General features: G+C 37.6%; 1 protein-coding gene across 2 annotated transcripts; it reads left to right on the top strand.

Annotated features, from left to right (window-relative positions):
- Nucleotides 1-73: 73 nt before the first annotated feature.
- Nucleotides 74-21,979, top strand: Usp16-45 (ubiquitin specific protease 16/45). Of its 2 annotated transcripts, none has more exons than XM_019046681.2 (14): nucleotides 74-262; nucleotides 2,480-2,575; nucleotides 3,615-3,766; nucleotides 4,365-4,495; nucleotides 5,304-5,407; nucleotides 6,401-6,549; nucleotides 7,454-7,600; nucleotides 8,891-9,103; nucleotides 10,828-11,073; nucleotides 11,876-12,032; nucleotides 13,679-14,545; nucleotides 16,057-16,244; nucleotides 17,473-17,574; nucleotides 18,265-21,979. In XM_019046681.2, exons 2-14 carry the CDS (start codon nucleotides 2,491-2,493, stop codon nucleotides 18,526-18,528), a joined length of 2,805 nt encoding a protein of 934 aa, XP_018902226.1. In that variant the 5' UTR covers nucleotides 74-262; nucleotides 2,480-2,490; the 3' UTR covers nucleotides 18,529-21,979. The 2 variants fall into 2 exon arrangements, with proteins under 2 accessions (XP_018902226.1, XP_018902227.1); XM_019046682.2 differs by lacking the exon at nucleotides 74-262 and adding an exon at nucleotides 541-856.
- The last annotated feature ends 460 nt before the right edge of the window (nucleotides 21,980-22,439 follow it).

Here is a 22,439-nt window from a genome sequence, read left to right as displayed (position 1 = left end):
TCACATAAAATCTTGGTCATGATTTTTTTCTTTCATGGCGGAACCGTCACGTCACTATTTCAATTTCTTTCACTTCCCATGTCACATCTCGGGATATCTCTCGGATTCGGATCTGTGCCGTGGTTTAGGTTTTGCTTCGTGGAGTCCGTGGTTCTCGGATATTCCATTTTTCACTTTATCGTGGAAAGTTTCACTAGAGTTTGTTCGTGCGATGTAAAGTCTCATCGAGCATAATAACAGGAACTGCATTGATATTCTCGCAGTAAGTATTGTTCTTTATTCCAAGAATAATCAGGAACTCGAACCCTTTCATGCCTCTCCAAATCAGCCCTAATTTCATCCCTTTGCATGCGTTGTGAATTTTGAGGTTACATATCCTAGTTCCCTCAATCTATTCTTAGAGCAATTAGGATTGTCGTGAAATATTTAGGTCAGAAATATTGTCAGTTGAGGTTTAGTTAACGTGAAGCAGCCTCCAACTTTTCATCGTACCTAGTTAGGTTAGGACTTCTGACCAAACTACTGGCCTGTTTAGACTGAGGTGTCCCGTCTGACAGTTGCGAGGTTTTTGTGAAATGTTTGTTGAACTGCATCATTTTTAACTTTCTTCAAACTTCAGCTACTGCAGTCAATCAACCCTCTCTGACTCTATGATTTAATGGTTCTGTGATTATCGCTCATTTAGATCTGATAAGTGCTGATGACTAATCTGCCTTTATGAAGGTCAAGTTTTAAGTTCCTGTTTCGTTATCAAGTAGTGCATATTTGAGTGATCTCTTGGGAACTAACAGATTTTACTCATCTTTGAATCAGGCCCCGCAATCATGTGTTTCCACGTTCTGACTGCATATCTAAGGTTGGTATGAAAGCCTGTTGAGTAGGTCGGAAATTTTTGCAGCCTATTTCTGGACTATGTTCCCTTTTTAGACCCGTAGTACAAATGCTGAACCTGTGCTTTGAAATGATTTGCATATGATCTGTCAAGATCTCTCATCTTAAATTCCAAAATTCTCGTCAATTGGTCAGTTCAGTCTTTCTCCCCTCGCAAAACAGAGAAGAGCAAGTCATCTAGGGTAAACTGCATCCAAGCTCTTGTCAACACTACTTAACTTTAAATAGGATTTAAGTAAGCCTTCATTTTTAGAATTGGATCTCTCTCCATTCATAGGTAGATTTTTTGTATCTGATAGGTCAATTTTCCCTGTTAATTTATTTCCTTATAACAGGTGGAGGTTTCCCAGCATTGAGTTGAGATTTTTACTGCAGGTAGGGCATCATGTGAGTTTAAGTCATAGTATTCGAAAACAAACACTATTGATGTGTGAATTCCAAGTCTTAAGTCGCAGATATACTTGCTGAAAGAATCAACTAGTGCGCATCAGACAGCTGATGATTTGCAGATGGTTCCAAAGCCACCTTGGGCTAAGAAATAAATCAGGCTCCTTAGTTGTATGGAGTGCCGTGGAATTTTCATCACAAATCTCATTTCTGACAAATAGATTAAAATTAGGTTAGGATAGCTCCATTTTGAAACAGTAACTCAAAGCGATTTAGCTCCAACCACTTTTCCATCATAGTCAGTATGTTGTTGGAGGGTCTCCAATCATTGGATTCTGGCATTTTTCAGCGTACTGGAAATGATATACACTTTTGCTTTGTGGCTCTAAGTATGTTGCTCAATCGTGATATTGAATTGGTCCGACCTGTGTGTGTAAACAACAACTGCCCAAAGCACAGGCTGATACATGAATTTTTGGGGGGCCTAAAAGCGTGAACTTGGTTAATTTCATCTTTTCTACGTTTATCTCAGCCATACAAACTTTTTTTCTCGCAAAATTATAGGCCACTACTGTTGTTGAAACCAAAAGGTCCTCACAGGAAATATTCTAATCCGTGAGTAAATCAAAATGAATTATTTCAATACTGAATGATAAGTGCAGTACCAAGAGATTTTTCTGAAATTCTTTTTTTTTTTCTTCTTTTAACTGACATTCTTAAGTGCTTACTTTTGTGAGTCAGTTGACCTATAAATTGTGTGTCCATGTAATAAATATTTTGTGTAAAAGAAAAGAATTAATATTTAAGAACACATCAAATCAATTTGTGGTTTCCTGATCACACAGAATCTTTACTTTTTTACCAGCACAATTTCTCTCAAAAATGTTCTAATTTGTGCCGGTAACCTGGGAAAAAATCAATTAAATTTTCAGTTCAAAATATGTGAATCTTCCTAAGTAGGTATTAAAAGAAACTGTGAATGGAAATTTTGCCTCGTTAAAATGAAGTTAATCTTTTTTAGTCTAAGATGTAACACATTTTGTAACAAATTGTGCTTTTTATTGCAGTCTGAGCTGAGTGGCACTGATCTTGCTGTAGGATCTCAGCCTATGAATTACAACAAAATTGTATTATCTTTGCTTGTATTCCATGTATACTGTTGTAATATGAACATAATATCCTCTGTCTTCTCTGTGCTTAGCTGTCAACTCAATGGCTCGTCGGAGACAGGGGAGTCCCTGCACCAATGGTAACATTGACTCTGATGATTCTAAAGGAAGTCCGAAGAGTAATGAAAGTAAGTATTCGTTAGTATCTACATATCTCTAGCCATTCTTATATCACTCAGTGACGTAACCATCTGAAATTTATGGTCAACATGATCACCCTATAAATAGCCTCTACAGCCTAGGAAAACAAAAGAATACCAAAATTCGCCAGTGTGTGGGTGCTAAAAATCTGGAATTTTTACTTGCCTTTCGGAAACTAAATGATTTTTGCAATTGGTGATCCATGTTGTCTCGGCTGCAAAAAATCAGTTAGAAGACAAAAAAAGTTTATTTTTTCGTCCTGATCTTTGGATGAAAACATTGTCTTTCCTATGAGAATGTAGAAAAAAATGAGATTAAATCGAGATGTCTCATTGGTTAATTTATCCTTGAAAATCAGGTCATATCAAGAAATGAGAAAATTCAATAATTCTAGGCACCATGATGCATCTCTTTCAGTGAATGTAGGTCTCTCTGCAGGACTGTCAAATATGGAAAATATTTATTTCAGTTGTAGTGTCTCAAAACTCCTGATATATTTATTTTGTTTTTAAGGGCATCGCCATGTCTGCTGGAAGTTTCTTCCAGAAAACATGGCAAAAATTCTTTAGAAGACAAAGAAAAATTCCTTGAGCAGTGTGTCATCTTTCAAAAGTTTAAAATATTTTAGGAAATATTTCACACAGTAGAGCAATACACTTTTTGATTCTCTCCACAGGTGCACCCATTTCAAATTTAAGACTGTGGATGCCTTGTGAATAATGAAATATGCCTAAAATTCAAACAGTTATATTTTCTATTAAAGTTTTACTACCATACCGCAAAAATAGGCAGCTCAGTGCCATTATCTCAGCTTATTCCTCTGAAGGGCCGTATCTATTCGTTGGGTTCAACACTTTTTAAGGGGAAGGATGGAACCCTCGGAAGAAAATTCTTTTCAAGCCATTAATAGTAATCAAAAATGACTTAGAAAGGTCTAATCCACCCATGCACCTCTGCAGTGGTGACCAAATTTATTATCTTTCATTTAAGTTTTCAACTTTATTTCCTTATTTTTTTTCATTTTAGATGCATGCCAGCACTGCGGTAAGAAACCTGTTCTTACGAAGGGTATAAATTATCCTATGCTTACAAGGGAACGGTTTGCCAGAGAAAATCTGCTGGGGAGACAGTGTAAACAGTGCAAAGCAGAAGGTAGCTCACCGAATCCTGAGGCTGGGGTAAGACTATTTCAGTGTTATTCTATTTCTATGCACACTAATTGCATAGAATGAATCATGAATTTCTAAGTGCCAAAGAAAAAATCCCAATAGATGATTCTTTTGAGATAATGAGATAAAGCTCTCATACAGATGTACTCATTGTTTGACTTAGAGATGGATAAATTAGTCAGAGCCGTTTACCTATCACTAAACGCTCTCACTGGGAAAGAAAAGTAATATTAGCTTCCTCTCTGTCAGTGCATTTTTGGATTGCTATCCTCTCCAAGCCAATAAATCTTGCGAAAAAACACCGTAATGTGACAAGATTGAACCATCACTAACCAAGATTCCTGCGTTGCCAGTGTTTTCTCCTGCTTGCAACCGTGAACATATACACGCTTATTCTTGCAATTGTAATGCAGCCCTGAATGCATTGCTGTAAAATCGTAATGCAGCCCTGAATGCATTGCTGTAAAATCGTAATGCAACCCTGAATGCATTGATGTAAAATCAAAATGCAGCCCTGAATGCATTGCTGTAACGCAGAGTTTAAATGAAGTAAAATGATTTTTCCAAGCTTAGCACATACTCATCTATTTCATTTCATAATTTTCAGTTGTACATGTGCTTGAAATGTGGACAATTTGCCTGTGATGATAGTGGAAAGAATCATGCTCCTCAGCACTATGCTGCAGCAAGAAGCGAGCCACATTTTATTGGGCTGCATATGAATGATTGGACTTTACGGTAAGAGCTTCTCACATACATCGTCCTTATTGGTCATTAGTTTTTACTGATGCACCGACAAGTAGAATTTGCTCAATGTGTAATTGACATTTACTTTCTAATCGTCAGAGAGCTTTGAAATAAGAAATGTGAGCGCCACAGAGAAAAATACCTTTGTTTCTGAAGGCTATCATCTCTGAAGTACAATGTTTGTGATTCTGCTTAAAAAATCAGTATTTGAGTCTGTAATCGCACATGCCCATTTGACTTTAAACTCAATGTTGCTAGTGGTTTAGTTTGTTTTGTGACAAAAAAAATTTTATAAAGAAAAAAAAAAACCTACACATCGAACCAGAGAAAACCTGACCTTGATGGTACAGGTATTGCTTCCTCCCTCTCAGGTACGGATCAGAGGTGACCTCACAGAGGGCACACAAACGACTGTATGCAAAGAAGAAATCATTTTGTTTTTGATAAATGAAAACTGATTCGAGGCATGGTTTAATGTTGAACTCCTCAAGTTTGTCAAACAGCTATGTTGCTCATTCTCATCATTACTAAAATACACCCACCCAAGTAACAGGGATCCCTCTATCCCTCTTATCGCACATGATAAAGTTTCCACCACCGGAGGGAAAAACCAAAGGAACTGAATTTGGAGAGAAAATACAGGGTGAACACAGAAAATTTGGAAATTAGAAAAAAGTAAAACCCTATGATGGGGAGCCCAGCCCTTATTTTCTGGATAGTTTTACCATTTTACCCGGCTTGGGGTTTTGTCCTTTATTTCAATAATAATTTGCCTCTAATCATGGAACTTCTGTTGCAGCTGTTTCAGGTGTAATGAAGAATTAGACCAACACGCTGATAAGAAGTTACCTGAGCTTGTCGTTTCTCTCAAGACTAGAATATCTAAGCTATCTGTAAAGCAAGGTAAACCCCTCCCCATAAATACATTTTTTGTAGGTACTTTTTACCCTCAGGGTGTCCACAGTCCACACAGCTCCGAAACAAGAAAATATTGACGTAACAAAGTTTACCCAAAAGTGTTGGAGAATTTTATGAATATGGAGAATGTTTCCGTATAGTTCAGTTTTCTTTCTCATCCAAGATTTAATCATCATTAGAACGAAAATTTTGGAAAAGAATAGGAAAAAACAATTTTGTAATGGAGAATGGGTCAATTGTGCCAGTCACAGAATTGTTTTTTAAAAAATGATAAAAATCGCGAACTCGCTTGCGCTATGTTAATTCAGTCGGGACGCGTTTCGGGGTCAAGATGGCCCCATCATCAGCCGGCAGCGAACTCTGATGATGATGGGGCCATCTCGACCCTGAAACGCGTCCCAACTGAATTAACATAGCGCAAGTGAGTTCGCGATTTTTATCATTTTCTATAAAATTGTTCTTGCGACTGTCCCCTACAAAAGTTTCCACAAAATTGTTTCTTGATAGTCTAAGCTTTCAAATACGCACTAAACAAGAGATCTGTTCAAACGCCCTGTTTCTACTACTAATACCAACGGAAATACTGATCATCGAGAAACTGAGCGTATGTCATCGTCCGGAGCCAAAGTGCACACCTTGGTTTCTTTTACCTTATTTTCATCAGTGATACATTTGCACTGGTTGCTTGAGGGGTGCTTCAGAGACGGTAACATCACAAAGGTGAGAGGGCAGATTTTAAAATTGATGACCCCCTGTCTCCTCTTGAAAATATCTCATTGCAGAACAAATTTATCGAACACATTGCATTGATTATATTGAAAGTCTCACAATTATAGTTCATAGAGCATTACCGTTGCTAAGTCCAGTTTCCAAGGCTCATATTCTTTCTCAGATAAACGTACGCTCAGTTCAATTTCATTTTTGGTTTTTCATTTTTTCCCATCAGTGAGAGCTAAATACTTGACTTTTTTCTTTCAGAAAAAGCCTTAGTCAATTCAAACGGTGCAAAGGACGCAAGTAACATCTTAGAGGAGGACTCGAGTTCCAACTCACAGAAGAAAAAATTAAGCAGCTCAGCATTTTGTAGTACAAAATCTCGACCATTTGGCCACAAGATGCGAGTCAGAGTGAGTCATCTTTCGTTGTTCAACTTTTTCTCAGTGAAGTGAATGTGTCGCAGGCAAATGGTCAAATAATCTTACTTGTATCGAAACTCTGGTTCGTTTGCCAAGCTTATAAGGGGAACTTCCTGAGCTGCCGCCTCCCATCGGGCTAAAAAAATTCGTACGAACTCTTTGAATGAATCCATTAGGACCATGTTTTTTTGTTTTTTCCAGGGCGCATTGGAAGAAACAAAAAAACACTGTCCTAATGGATTTATTCCAAGAGTTTTTACAAATTTTTTCAGCCTGCTCGGAGGTGGCAGCTTGGGCAGTTCCCCTTGTTAGACAAAATAATTCTTAGTCTTTGTAGGAAATAATTTACTGTACCAATGTGTATCATACAATGGTAAACATACTGTTCTCTAACCTTGGCACTAATATTGAGCCTAAAATTTACTGCGTATCTCAAAAAGCAGAATTTTTCAAGCTTCTATAGTTCAAACGTATGAGAAGCATTTGGAGACGAGTATTCCAGGAAAGTTCGGAATTTGATGAATTCTTACTTTCAAAAGTTCAAAACTCAAGAAGTCTGTGTAAAAGGCTAAGAATTTTTGCCAAAAAAATGGGATACTTTGACTGTCGTAATCAACGATGACCTGAAATGAATGTGGTGTTAATGCTGCTTCGCTTGGATCAATGACACGATCTTCACTCATGAGTAGTTCTGTGGCAGACTTGTAGATAGCACCCTCAGCAAGGTGTAGTGCCTTGAAAACATGACGGAGAAAAAAACTGAAGGACTGTTTTGACCTGAGATGACCATAAAATGGTCATTATTGACTTGCCTAGTAGGCAATTCAGTAAAAAATTATTTTTTTTCCGAATGAAGGTGATAATGTTGAAATTTGTTGTTCTCCTTAATTTCCAGGGTCTTTCAAATCTAGGCAACACGTGTTTTTTCAACTCCGTTCTACAGTGCCTTGCGCAGACTCCGTTTCTGGAGGAGCTTCTGAGAGAGATCCAGGAGCCAGATGAGGAGGTCATCCTGCCCGAAAGAGAGGGAGAAGAGCGGGTTGTAAGTCAATTCTGCTTCTCTCAAATGTATTCTTGTATATATTGGACATTACTCCTGTGAAAACTTAAGTACTGTCCATAGTAGAACGGAAGCCAGTGCTTCAAAAATCCAAACCAAGATATTGGTGGTACAACTTAGAGAAAAGTTTTTTAAACATACCTAGCGTCCAAAATACTGAATCAAATTGCGGTTGCTGTTTCAAAAATGAAGATGTGGGAAAATTTATTTGAAGTTTTAATCTGCCACCCTCATTTGATGGTGAAACTGCAAAAATGGGTATCTCGGTTGCCACGTCTCCAAATCTCTGCTACAATTTGATTTTTTTAAAGGAGGTGAAACTAACATAATGGCTTGAAATGTTGACAGAATATATTTTCACATAGGAAAGGAAAATCACCAAAGTTCTCATCAAGTTAATGTTAGAAGTTCTCCATGTAGAAAATCAAGTATGACAGGAAGTCCGCAATGAGATGTGCATTTCTATAGTTTCACCATTGAAGTTTTAGATCTTGATGCAATTTTACACCCTCTTCTGGCGCAAAAAATTATCTCAATTATGGGCAATGTATCCTTAGAGATATTTGAAAAGGTTCTTTGTCAAAAAACTCAAAAACTTAGACATAGTGTATTAAAATGATACTGAGAATGAGGCTAAAAAGTAAGGAAAAACACTTAAATTAAGAATAAAATGGGTAAAATTTAAAAACTCAATCTTTTCTTAGCTAATTATTTGTCTGGGCGATGTTTCGGAGGGTGCGCTGCCTTCCCTCTTTAGTGGTGTTAATGCAACTGTTGAGGAGTGCCCCACAGTGGATCGAGTCAATTAGAGAGCTCGGACATGACATTTTTATTCAAATTGCAAATTTTCATGTTTATTTCGTCACATTTTAAATTTCAACGGGTGTCTGTAGAAGGAAATTTCACGAGGAAACCAATGGTACCACTTTTAGAACCTCAAAATTTTATATAAACTCATTATAAGCGTGTTAAGTTTCCAAATTTTGTCCGGCCTCTCCCATTAACTTGATACACTGTGTGCCGTTTGAGGAGCACTGTATTGCAAAGCACTTGAATTATGATCAGAGTTGGTAGTTGTTTACTTTTCTCCAGTTGTGGCAGTTAACACTGCTTTGCATGGTGACACCGTCACCCTCAGTCAAACCCAATCCACTTTTCAAGAATTCTAACATTATTGAGATAGGTTATTAAAGTCATAAAAAGAAATGTCAATGAAGGCTCCAAGATGTTTGTTGATCGTTAATAAGAGGGTGTTTGTTTTTAACTTTTTAGAAACTTGTCCTTGGCAAATGGGGACCTATAACTGAGGCTTTGGCGAATACGTTACACGAAATAACCACTCCTGGCACTGCAGGCTCTTTTGCCCCTCGCAAACTTCTAGATTCTTTACGGGTCAAGTGTCCTCAGTTCCAGGGGTTTGATCAACACGATTCCCATGAATTGCTCAGGCATCTGTTGGAATGTGTAAGAGTGGAAGATCTGAAGGTAAGTTATTGGTAATCTTTGTTTCGTTCTCATACAGTTCCTATCTAAAATTCACTTTCTCTTCTAGTTTGCAGCAAGCCTGGTTGTGATCTGAATTTATAAGGCAAAGCTCTAAGCTTTCATTGAAATTATTTGAATGCTGCTTTTGCTTTTTGCATGAAAACTTTGCAGCCAATTGTCAAAAGAAAAGTCACATTGAAAAACAGAAAAATATTCGTTATCAGACCAACAAACGTTCTTCTCCATTGTTATCTTGCCTGGCAGGTTGTCCAGAATGTAACTACAGTAAAACTTAGATATAACGAATTTCTGGGGACTGGCGAAAAAATTCGTTAAGGTGATTCGTCAAGCTCAAGTGACGTGGTCGAACTGGCATGCGATATATCGCATCTTTTAGGTCAAAAATCTCGGCAGATTTTGAATTTTCAGCAAAAAAAAGGACGATAGCCCCTGCGCATGAGCCTAAAGAATCATTCTAAACCCAAAAATCGGCCAAATTCAGAGAAATGAAAACAGGATAGTGTTTGGAAAAAAACCTCGCATTCGATACCGAAATCGATAGCTGAATCGAATGCGAGGTTTTTTTCCAAACACTATCCTGTTTTCATTTCTCTGAATTTTGCCGATTTTTGGGTTTAGAATGATTCTTCAGGCTCATGCGCAGGGGCTATCGTCCTTTTTTTTGCTGAAAATTCAAAATCTGCTGAGATTTTTGACCTAAAAGATGCGATATATCGCATGCCAGTTCGACCACATCACTTGAGCTTGACGAATCACCTTAAATCGAAAACCGCGGAAAACCCGATTATAGGCCACAAATTTTTTTGAAATGTTCGGTTTTTTCTAGTTTCGTGTACACCCCTCCCCTCCCCCTCTTAGACTATGACGATATTTTACGGAAAATCGGTGGGGAACACCCATTTAGCTCTTGATCAGTAAAACTGCGGAGCGGTAGTGAGGAGCACACGGCAGGGGTTGAAATCGTACTGATGACACTGTTCACGTAGCTCCTTATTCGGGGTGTTTATTCGAGGAAACATGTGCGCCTCGGAAATTCCCAATCCCGCCGTATCGGAAAATGACCTTTGCACCAACACCGAGGTACAAAACGCGGGTAAAGACAAGCATGCTTTCTCCCCCGCAGAGTTGCCGGGCGCGCGGAAATTCCCGTGCATTCGTCAAATTGTGTTCGATTTACATGGTAAAGTTCGTACTCGGACCGAAGATTTCCTTCGTAAAAGCAAATATTCGTTATGCCGAAATTCGATAAATAGAATTTATTTTACATTTAAAAGATAGGGATTTTTTTGGGACCAAGAAAAAAATTCGTCAATTCGAAGAATTCGTTTTATTGACGTTCGTCATATCGAAGTTTTACTGTATCTGTCTATTAGCAGGGTGTCTAGCATCAGGATTTTTCCGATTTGCCTGATTTCATCAGGATTTGAGAAAAAATCCGTCGTAAAATCAGGATTTGAGAAAAGTTGGCCATCCGATCGGACTGCTTTCGCATACGCTAATGTAGAAATTTTAATTTTTGTTCGCAAAATATCAGGATTTGGAAAAATTATGAAATCAAGATTTAGCAGTCAAAGTCAGGAAAAATCAGGATTTCCCAAAATGAAAAAAAAAACTAGACACCTTATTAGTCTTCTGTGATAACTTTTTATTTGTTACAATTTTTTGTCCATCGCAAATCACAATTTTTTTTTCTTTTCTGACAGAGGTATCAAAAGCAGATTTTCGCTCACAATGGACTAACATCTAAAGTGAACCCAAACGAGCTAGATGAAAAGCAGAAGGAAGCAATTAAGAAAATGAATACGCGAATCACGGACACAGTTACACTGCGCCCAGAGCACCTCTTCAAAGGCACTCTAGTTAGCACCTTAACGTGTAAATCATGTAACCATGTGTCTCAAACAGAGGAAAGGTTCTTGGATCTCAGCCTCCCTATCACTGGAGACAAGGTAATGATCTGGATCATAACTGTCGTAAACGTTTCTATCATCCTTTTCTTCTCTTTGTGAAAGGAAAAATGATAAGTTGTGGTCTTTTAAAGCTTTTCTCAGCATGACATGTGCATTTTTGCAGTACTCAAATCCTATCTGAACTCCATTTACCCAGTTGTTAACACCATTTGAACATGCTACTTAAAAGTATCAACAACACGTTTGAACCTCCGAAACCTTCTTTGCCAAGTCAGACTCACAAGGCTAATACTAGCAAATTGACAGCAACTGGTAAACAAATGACACAGGCCAACTCTGCCGTGCCTAGGAAAAACACTGTATTAGCCTTCTGCCAATGTAGGATGCCAAATTTCCTTCGGCAAATAACGAGTAATTAGGAATATTTTTCTTCCAATTTTTTAGAAAATTTTACTTGTAATTTGATTTAAAGTGTTGAAGATTTTCAGGAATAATATCTATAACTTTCCTCAAAAATAAGTATTTTCTAAGAGGAAATTTGGCAACATTCAAATGCTCATACAATGTTCGTCTTTATTGCGGCAGAACCAATATCAAATTAAGTAACTGTGTCTGTGTCCAAACCTAAGGTTTATTTTTTTTTCTGTTTGTCATTTTCTTCGCGTTCCTTCCTAACTGCACAGAAACAAATGTGTGAGCCTTGTTGATGTCAAACACGCTAAGCAAGAGATCTGATTAAAATTTGTTTCCTGTTTGTCTGACCTACCCACCATGTGCCCCAAAGTTTCTTTAAGAGAAAATTCTACCCTAATTAATGTTTGGTTGCACACATTCATTGCAGCCAATGAAGAAAGCTGTGGAACATCGCAACAACCGTTTATCCAGCAAAAACCAACGCTTGAAGCGAAAACAAGTAGCTGCTGCTCAACACTCGAAATATTTCTCCCAGTTGTCACCAGAGAATGGCCAAGGAGACTCGCGCAGCCCTAAGAAGCAAGGTATGGCTTTGTCAAATCTTTCCAAAAATTTTCTTGGTTCTCATTACAATAAAACTTTGATATAACAAATGTTGATATAACGAATTCTTCGAATTAACAAATTTTTTTGCGGTCTCGAAAAAATCCCTATCTTTTCATTGTAAAATAAATTCCATATAACGAATTTTGGTATAACGAATATTCGCTTTTACGAAAGAAATCTTTGGTCTGCATTCGAACTTTACCATGCAAATCAAACTCGATTAAAAGAATGCACGGGAATTTCCGCGCGCCTGGCAACACTGCTGGGCTGGGGAGAAAGCATGCTTGTCTTCACCCGCGTATTGTACGTTGATGCCAGCGCAAAGGTCATTTTCCGATATGGCGGGATTGGGGACCTCCGAAGCGCACATGTTTCCTCAAGTAAACAGGGTGATTGAGGAGCTACATAAACAGTGTCATCACTCATCAGTACGATTGCAACCCCTGCCGGGTGCTCATCACTACCGCTGCGCAGTTTTACTGATCAAGTGCTCATCGGGTATTTCCCGCCGATTTTCCGTAAAATATCGTCATTGTTTAAGGGGGGGGGGGGGGGTGTGTACACACGAAACTGGAAAAAACCAAACATTTCAAAAAAATTTGTGGTTTAAAATTGGGTTTTCCGCGGTTTTCGAATTGATTGATGAATCAATGATTTTGGTCCACTTTAGAAATAACTGAAACAGCCAGCATTTGCCCCAAAGGATTTTGTTCACTAGGTAGATTTGGAGGCTTGAAGAGAAAACGTAAAACGTGAGAGAGCGGGTCAGAGATGGCGAACGTAGTTGCCTCCTTTTAAATCGTCTGTAATTTTATTTATTTTCTGGCCAAAGCATCATTGCCGTAGGTAGCTAGGTTTAGCGCCCCCAAAAGAAAGCCCTTTCTCTGGGGGAATAATATTTTTTTTGGCTGGTAGGGAAGGGCCAGCGTCGACATTCATTAAAGTTATCTTGGAATTGGGTCAAAGTTTTTAATTTGATCAAATAAAAATTCTCAGTGCTAAAATTTTCCAGAGAATTTTTTTTTTTTGCCACTAATGATGTGTTCACTCATTTTTCTGGATGATAAACTCTTGAGAAGTCAAGAACACCTGGAAATGACAGAAAAATTTACTCAACTCGAAAATTTTGGGGGAATATTTTACGCTGCAATTGTAATTTTTTTTCTACACTCTCAGAATCATTAACTTTCATCACTCTTAAAAATGTCTTGACAAAATAAATGTCAATTTACTGATGAAGGAAAATAAAGAGTCAGTCAAAGTCTGTTCTTTGTGGATCCTAAGTTCTCAAACTTCTCATTTTTCCCCTCAATTTTAGGGGCGTAGCATCAATCAATTTTATTGAAAAGCTCTTTTTCTTTTAACAATCTTAAAAAAATCTGGGAATAGTCAAAGGATATTATGTGCAACAAAATCACCAAATGAATTCATGAAATTTAGTCAGTCCTATTTCTCAAATTACCTATCAGATTGTTTTTTATGTAGCTGTTGTACGTTGCAATCTAGAAAGTTAGGGCTATTAATACTCTAAAGATACATACTATAAAAATTGATCAAAATTCACACACCTTAGATAGTTTTGTTCTTGTCTACTCATGCTGATGATTGTATTTATGAATTTCAGAGGAAAGTGATAGTGCTGAATTAGAAGATAACGAAGATAGCAAAAAAGCGGATGGCGAAAGTGGCTACAGCTCCGAGAAGCCTGGCTCAACCCGTGTCAGCCCAATTCCAACACCTAACACCCCAGAGAACATGTGCAGTGTCACAGACAATAGTTTAAATTCGGAATATTCGCCTGACAGCTCAGTAAATCCGTTTGAAAATGGTGTGAGCCTATCAGTCCAAATTAGTCCGATACCTTTGGAATCTACCGCAGGATGCGGGAGCCCTGACTCAATATGCGCCAATGCGAGTCCCGGCTCTCCAAGCGGCTTTGATGACCTCCACACTACCGGAGTTGACGCCAACTCGGTCAAGTCGAAGCTATCGAACCTTGATTTCAGTGCGGCTTATACCAACAGCTACATGTCGGAGCCATCTAATGAATTTTACAAAAACCACGACCAGCTAGACTCAATTAGTGAATTCCGTGAGAATTACGATCAACCGCCCATTGATTCATTTGACTTGCCCGGGAACAGTGAGTATGATAACAATAATGACCATGATAGGACTTTGACCTCGCGAGTGGGAGGTTCGCCTTTGCCGGAGGATAATGGGCTTCGGGAGGACTCCAATGAAAATAGCAATGACGCTCCTTTGAACAACAGCAATGTCGAATCACCGGTCAGCAATCCTCCCGAGTCTGAAGAGGAGGAGGAAGAAGACAGCATCGTGGGACCCTCTAACTTCATGACATATTCACGCTTCCAGTACAATGACACAGAGCTTTCAGTAACATCTTGTTTGAATCAGTTCACTGCGCTGGAAACATTGAGCGGAGGCAACAAGGTCAGCTGCGAAAATTGCGCCAAAGTACAAAATAAAGGTTAGCCTTTTTTAAGTATTTTGTTAGTTAATTTTAGTCATGCACTGGATGTGAGCAAAACCCAAATAATTCTTACTATGAGCTTAAAACTGTTAGAAACTTTCGAGGCAAAAAGTTCCATTAGGTAGATTTTCAGCCAGTAAAATTACTGATTTAATCGCAGCTGAAAGAAGTTAAAAGAATGAACATTTTTCTGATGAATAAGTTTAGAAGTTCTTTCATCCTTAGTTTTCTTTTGTATTTACTCCTGAATGTGAAGATGAAGTAATTTTTACTAATAATAGAATTTAAATTAATACTTAATGATTTACAAAGGGAACTTCCCGAATTGCTGCCTCCGATCGGGCTGAAAACATTTGTATGAAGTCTTTGGATGAATTCATTAGATCCGTGTTTTTTTTGTTTTATCCAATGGGCCCTGGAAACATTCCAAAAAAATCGTGAAGTCTTGTTTGAGCACCCAGTGATGCTGTGCCGGGAGGGTTGGGCAAGACAAAGGGGCGCTCGAGTCTTTATACACAGTTTAGCAGTGATAATTTCTAACAGCAGGCGGTAGCTCTGCGGTAGAGCACTCGCCCCATAACTCGAGGCGAAAGGAGCACTACTTTGCCTGGCCCAGCTCTTCCGGCGCACACTGGGTGTCACTATCAATGCAAGTTCAAAACCGGACTTTTCAGAATTTTTGGGGTGTGTTTCTGGGGCCCATTGGAACAAACACAAAAACCTGGGTCTAAAAGATTCATTCAAAGAGTTTGCACGAATTTTTTCAACTCGATCGGAGGCGGCAACTTGGGAAGTTCCCCTCGTTAGTGTCTCTGAATGACCTGAGGGATCTAAATTGCTTCTCTTTCTCTAGATAGACGTTTCCTCACAAGAACCGGAATCACTTCTGTTAATCAATTTTGTGAAATGAGCATGTGTAGTTATATAAAAACGGCAAACAAGGAAAACATGTATTCTCTCATCTAAGCACTGAAAATCTAGCCACCAATAGTTCAGGCAGATATATTATTAACGTGGTTATTAGCAACAACTGCCTCCTTAGGAGAAATTTTATGTCAGAATCCAGGGTGACAAGTTCTCAAAGAGTCAACTTGAAAAAATCGAAGAGTTTTGCCCAACGTGAAAAGTTAGGGAATTTTACCTAGGAGCCTTAAAATCTTTTTGCCCAGCCAAAATTTTCAATCATTTTGTACAGCACCTACATGCTCTGGAGTCAAAAATTAACAGTCAAATCAGTCAGTTTTAGTCTCTTTAAGAACTTCAAATTCTCAAATTTTGAATTTTCCCAAAGTAACTTTGCAGTAAATCATTTATGTGAAAAGCATTTTCATGAAGCATTGAGCCCCAAAAAAAAACATTAGAAGTTGTCCAAAAATCAGGAAATTTTACATCCTAAAACCTTGAAAAGCCACAGGAAAGTGAGGGAATTTCAGAATCTAAGATAAGATGTCACATCAAACCAAAATTTCCGCATCTGCTGAGTGTACACTTTGGTAATTTTTGTCCAGGAAAAACAGAGAAGGCCATCTACTCTAATGCCAGCAAACAATTCCTGATCCGAAGTCCGCCAGCAGTGTTGATCCTTCACTTAAAACGTTTCCAAGTGATGTACACGTCGTTCCAGAAAATCCATCGATTTGTCTCATTCCCGCTGATCCTGGACATTGATCCATACTGCTCCGAGAAGTGTCGTAAGGTAAGTCCATCTACACAAACGACCACTTATTTTGGTCTCTTAAGTTTCAGCTGGCTTTTTTGCCTTCCAGCATTAGAAGGTACACTTAATTGAGGGGTATCGCTTTCTCTATGGTGTGTTCGCAATTTTGCTTGTACCCATGAGCCCATCCATTTGTCTGAGTCTCTCAAACCTAGTAATTTTTGTTACCTCGATATGCTCTTGAAATCCACCTTAAATTCTAAATCTTATCCCAAAAATGATGCTAATAATGGGCCACTATAGATTGTCACCGCAACGCTTAGTGTGCAATTCAACTTGAGTGAATAACAGTTTTTTTTTGGTTATTTTTGTTTTTGTTTGTTTTTTTTTTTTTTTATGAGTGGAAAGTTTGAATTTATGCATCAAAAAACGTTATTTTTTTTTAGGATTTTCTTTCTGTATTTTCATCATACAAATCATGCTCTACGTAGAAGATGAAAAAATTTATCATGATGCTCACATTCACAGCTTGTTCAGTGGTCCATTAAGTCAGTTTGCATTCTGATTGCATTTTGATTATTGACTGCACAAATGTTTTTAATTTTCTCAGTAATGGTGACCAGAACCATAAAATCAGTAAAAATCAAGAAAAATACTTGTATGTTTTCTTTGGTTTATTAAAACTGAAGTATGTGACAATATCCGCTTGTCACATCATTCATAAGTAGGTTGATGAGTAACACATTGTTTGAAAATGGATGACTGAAATGCACAAGCATGTATCTTAGTTGCAGTGTTTCAAAATCTCTGCTCTTAAAATTGTGTTTAAAACTTGACTACACAAGAAAATGTCCTACAAAGCTGACGACTCGTTATTCAAATAGATCGTATTCGATACATCAAACGGCTGAGATTGTATCGATATCGATTGGTTCAAAATATAAACATAGCCTCAAAAGTACATTCAGAAATCTGAGAGAACGGGTCTTTTGTAACAGATTTTTTATTCTTTTGCGTACCTAATGCCAATTAAAAGTGAAATTGTTAGGAATTTTCTCATTTTCAGCTTTTCCAACTTAAATCCTTACAGTTTGGTTTGAGGTTATGTGCTATTGTTTTGAACCAAACGATACATCGAACCGTTATCGAATACGGTCTATTTGAGTTTTTTGAATCTGTGAAAAATATTCAGTAAGAGGGAATCCTTCGTTGAGTATCATGCAATCCTTCTTTCAAGGAAGTGAATGTTGTCCATTTTATTTTGTAGGAGTGGCGAGCCCCTGGCAAGAAAGAAATCTCTTATTCTCTGTACGGAGTCGTCGTCCACTCAGGTTGTCTCGGCGGTGGCCACTATATCGCCTACGTTAAGGTAAATACCACTCATCATTTAATCTTTGTCCGAATTAATCCAAGTATCCATCGTTATCAATAGTTTCCTACTCTGCTATAAAAAGCTCAACATAACTGTGTCATGTTTTTTAAATATTTTTACTTAAATAGAAAAAACTGAGAAATGTTTTGTTGAAAAGTATTTGTACAATGAATGGAGTTGTAAAAATTTCATAGTTCTCATTTTTTTCATCAAAAAAATAATGCAGAAGATAAGGGGCACAGAACTTCCTCGACCGAATAACCGATCTGGTCGCTGTCGGTTGCGATCAAAATGTGAAGGCCGCCGAAAAGGGGTTTTGAAAAGTGAAGGCAGCACTCCTCATCGAAAATGAAACAATGTATGCAACACAATACTCTTCCAGAGGAAAATTGCCAAGCGTATTACTTTTAGTGAGAGAAACAATGTGAGATGGGAAGAAAATATTGAAGCAAGCAGCCTTATATGAACAGCAATCTAAGAGCACCTTTAAAATATGGGAAGCCTACCTCAAAAAATCTGAAGGCTAAAAATTTTCTGCTCTCCTGCAAAAGATATCAATTTTTTATTGGCCTAATTTTTGTCCTGTCTAAAAGTGTTGAAGGCTCTGCAAAAAAAAGGGTTCGAAATAAATGGTTAAATCCTCAGTCGTGCATCATTTACTCATTAACACTCGGATGTATGTTGCAGGCAAGGTCTCCGCCAACCCCAGATGACGAACGGCTAAAGTTTTTCCAGAGTCTAAAAAATCCATTAAAGAAGGAGGACAAGGCTCAAGAAAACAATGAAGCTGACACTGAAAAGGAACAGAATGGAAGCCGAGACAGCGCGAGTCCAGAACTGGATCAAGAACCGCAGTGGTACTATATCAGTGACTCGCACGTAACTCAGGTGTCTGAGAGTGATGTTCTCAAATGTGAAGCTTATCTATTATTCTATGAACGCATCGTTTAATCGGCCGGTGTCCGACTGCGCCTTTGTAAATCATTCATTGAAACGGAGGTTCACTTTACTCCCCTAACGCGTGCTCTTGTACAGTTTTATATTTTGATTCTCGCGTTTAGTTAATAATTCGTTCATGGGTTGAAACTGCTATTATTTATAATCTCGTTTAGGGTTAGATCTCTTGTTTTGTATTTATGATTGCTTTTCGATCGTGTCTTGTTTACAGACGTGCGGTGAACTGAGTTGGCTGTTAGTGACCTTGTGATGGTCGCTAACTCTTTGATTTCTCTTATATCCACCAGTCAAATTTGTAAACATATCTAAACATCCAATATATCTGGAATTAAATAGAAAATCGTAATTTTTACATTTTCCCATCACAGAACCTTTGCAGGGCAAAGTACCATCATCAGTAATTTTAATTAGCTGTATCCAATTCAATTAACATGTTGAATAACAGATCGCGTGAAACTACAGCATTGGCTCAATGTCAGAAATATTTATTCATACACCTGTTATCAAAGTCTAGTTTTTCACGAATATAGCTTTAAGTTGGAAGTTCAGTGTATCTTTAGCAGGTTTTTTTGTTTAATTTCCTTTTTCATACTCAGATAGTTTCAAGACTGCAAGTACGAAGCCTTCTACCTAAAAGTACATTGTGGGTCTATCATTTTTATATTCAAGGCTTCTTTTATCGTAATCCACTACATTTTAGTCGCTAAAGATGAATTTATAGCTTTAAAAGCACATAAGTTTAGTCGTGAATCGTTTTAAACCGTATTTTTATCAGTTCTAGCAGAATGGAACCATTCATTTAAGCTTTTGCACAATTTTGTATTCATTTCGTTTGTTTCTTCATCTTCATGGGAAGGAACTGAGCTTTTGAAAGTTATTCTTACAAATCTACAGGGACAGATGACAATTACAGGAAGTTTTATGTTACATCTTCGTTCAAATTTTGCAATTAAAAGGAATTCAACAAACACTGTTGTTGAGCTACTTCACCGTTGCATTGGATTTATTTTAGTTAGGCTTCAAAGATCAACTACTATTTTCGGCTTTGTCTTTATTTTTTTTTGTTCATCCTACAAATCAATACTGAGCTTAGTGAAATGACCTCCGATGTTCGTCTCTCTGTTAGCCGCCAACTCAGTTCAGCAACCGTACCTGTTTTCGTTCAGTAGTCACATTATTTCCGTTATTTTGGCATTTTGATTCAATTGATGATTTGAGCACTCGGATTAGTTAGTGCCTCTTTGGCTCATGACTGATAGCTCCTAGAGTTTTTTAAGTTTTCGAGACTGAAAGAGCAGTGCCTCCCACTACGGATGCCCCGTAGATGCAGGGATGCAGCTAGCTCTGTTAATGAAAGTTCCATTATTTCCCCTTTTTTTTCGATGAGCTAGTAATTACTTTTGTGCATTAATTAGTCGTAAAGTGAATTGATTTCTGTTTCATAAACACGAGCCAATTATTGGTTCTCAAAAAATCTCATCTACTTCTAGATAAAGTCCTTCCCAAAGGAGCTTCTACGATGGCTAATCTCAGTAGATGCGTTTTTCAGTTTGTAACATTAAAAATTTCTGCTCCTGCTCCATTATTTAAACAGAAGAGTGCTCATTGTTTTTTCTTCATTAAAAGTCCCCGTTTTTTCCTCTGTGAAGAAAGAATACTGCTGAAGTTGCTCAGGCAAAATTAGCTTGATTCTCTTAAGACACTATGGAGTAGAAATTTTGAGTGAAATCCGTTTTTATGGTTTAGCCATCGATTTCCATCAGTTCTTACTTTTTTATTCATCATAATATATCTGGTCCTCTCAGAAACCATATCCTAAAATGTTAAGTTGTTCTTTTATAAGATGGTCCAAAAGTCCTACATTTGACATCAGCATTGTAACTTCTGAACACATTGAGATCAAGACTTGAAAGTTTGTGAGAGCTCCTTAAACAAAGGAAACGAATTATAGAATCTCCCAGAACTTTAAGAGGATCACCTTGAAAAGGGACAAGAACTTTACAGGTCTTTGGGGTGGGGCAGGACTTATGAATCACCCTGTAAGCTTCTCATGTTCAAGAGGTCCAAGCAGCATGCATCTAAGTCAAATCAGTCTTGTCTCATCCCAAATCACAAATGTAAAACTGCAACGTCTACCATTCCTGAGGTTACGGAAACAATAGGCGGAAGATAATTTCAGTCTCATGAAATTAATATTGAAAGATCAACACCATCAACATTTTTTGTCTTTATCTACACATTACAGAAGATCCACGGTGACACTGTAGGAATGTGTATCTCGGTTCGCAGCGTTGCAGACTTCCTGCCTTACTTTATTTCCTGCATATGGAAAACCTCTCAACGTCATTTCTTTGAAATTTTCGTGATTTTACTTCGTTATGTGAAGAATATCATGTGAAAATTTCAAGTCATGATGTAGGTTCGGTTTTCTTTAGAAAAACAAAATGGGAATGGAGATTTTGAAACACCGCAACCAAGATATGCATTTTTTCAGTTTCGCCATCAATATGTGTGCTCGAATAAAGGATGGAAGAATATAAGTACCCAACAGCTGCCAGTTTTTGTAAACATTAACACCAGAGAACATTTTATTTTTTTTTTTCAGTCAACTTTTGAGACCTTTCAATCTTGCTTCTAATTTCTCATTTTCATCAACTCAGGTGCTGGCTAGCACCTCTTCAGGTGACATCGTCGTGAACTAAACGTTTGAAGAGGAACAGCCTCAGACCTATTTGATGAAGTATTAAGCGAATGTGAAGAGGGACGAAATTATGTCAGCCTAAAACAAATCCTGAGAGTGACAAAAATTGACAGCTATTACTGTAGGTATGTCGTCATCTGGTGATCAAATGGTAGCATTAAAAATAATCAAAGTGACATGAAAAACCTGTTTAAAAGTTCTTACTACAATTCAGTAATTTGACCAACATAAATGTTCATTATGCCCTCCTGTGATTTCTTCTATTTGTCTCGATTCCTATCAATTTAGTCACCAATGTCTTGTGATAGTTGACTAAGTGATCGACTTAATTACTAAGATCTGAGAGAAATTCAATCAAATTCAGGCAGGTGTACTGTAGCCAAATGTCAGTGTCACTTATTTTTAATCACTGAATTCAGATGACCATATAATTGTTGTAACGCATCGTACGCATTGACATACCCAGCAGAAGTCATACAAAAATTTTGCTTGAGTATAGAGTTCAAAACGGTTAAAATATAGGCATGAAGTCAATCCGAGAAGACTCATGCTATTCCTCCTTCTCAGCATTTGAGCTTGTAACGGATTTATGTGATTAAATCCAGCGAATCATCGTTCCCCCTCTCTTCAATTACACCTAAATTAGACAAACCCCCTGTATCAACAAATGCCGCTCATTAAATTTTTTACTAATGTCTTGTTTGTAATCATTTTTGAAAAAAATAAACATCATATCTCATGTAATGATCCATTGTCTTTCTTTATATCATTACCACAGAATTTTCTTCAGTGTGGCCGGCAATACAAGTTTTACTTGCATTCAAAATTTCTTGTGTTGAACGGGTCATGAATTGATTTATGATTTATTAAAGACCAAATCAAAAAGAACTAACGCCAATGATACACAACTTTGAATTTTTACACAAGGTTACGTTTTCTGTTTACACTGGAGCCATTGAATATTGTTTGAAATTTTTACTACAAAGCTTTTGTGAAGAGAGAAATTGGACAGTTTCACAAAAATGCAAAAAGTCGCATTTAGGAAAAAAGAAGCCAGGAGTATTTTTAATTCAACTACATAGTTGTAAATTCTCTCCTGTCAAAAATTAGAGTTGAAAAAAATATTTTGAACGCAAGAATAATCGTTAAACATTGTCCTTTACATCGAGTTTTTGGAGGATTGAAACTTCAAACCTCTTTTCGT

This window comes from Bemisia tabaci, chromosome 6, assembly GCF_918797505.1.
Source record: "Bemisia tabaci chromosome 6, PGI_BMITA_v3".
Lineage (NCBI taxonomy): Eukaryota > Metazoa > Arthropoda > Insecta > Hemiptera > Aleyrodidae > Bemisia > Bemisia tabaci.
The sequence above is the reverse complement of the archived record's forward strand: the minus strand, read 5'-3'. Positions and strand labels throughout refer to the sequence as shown.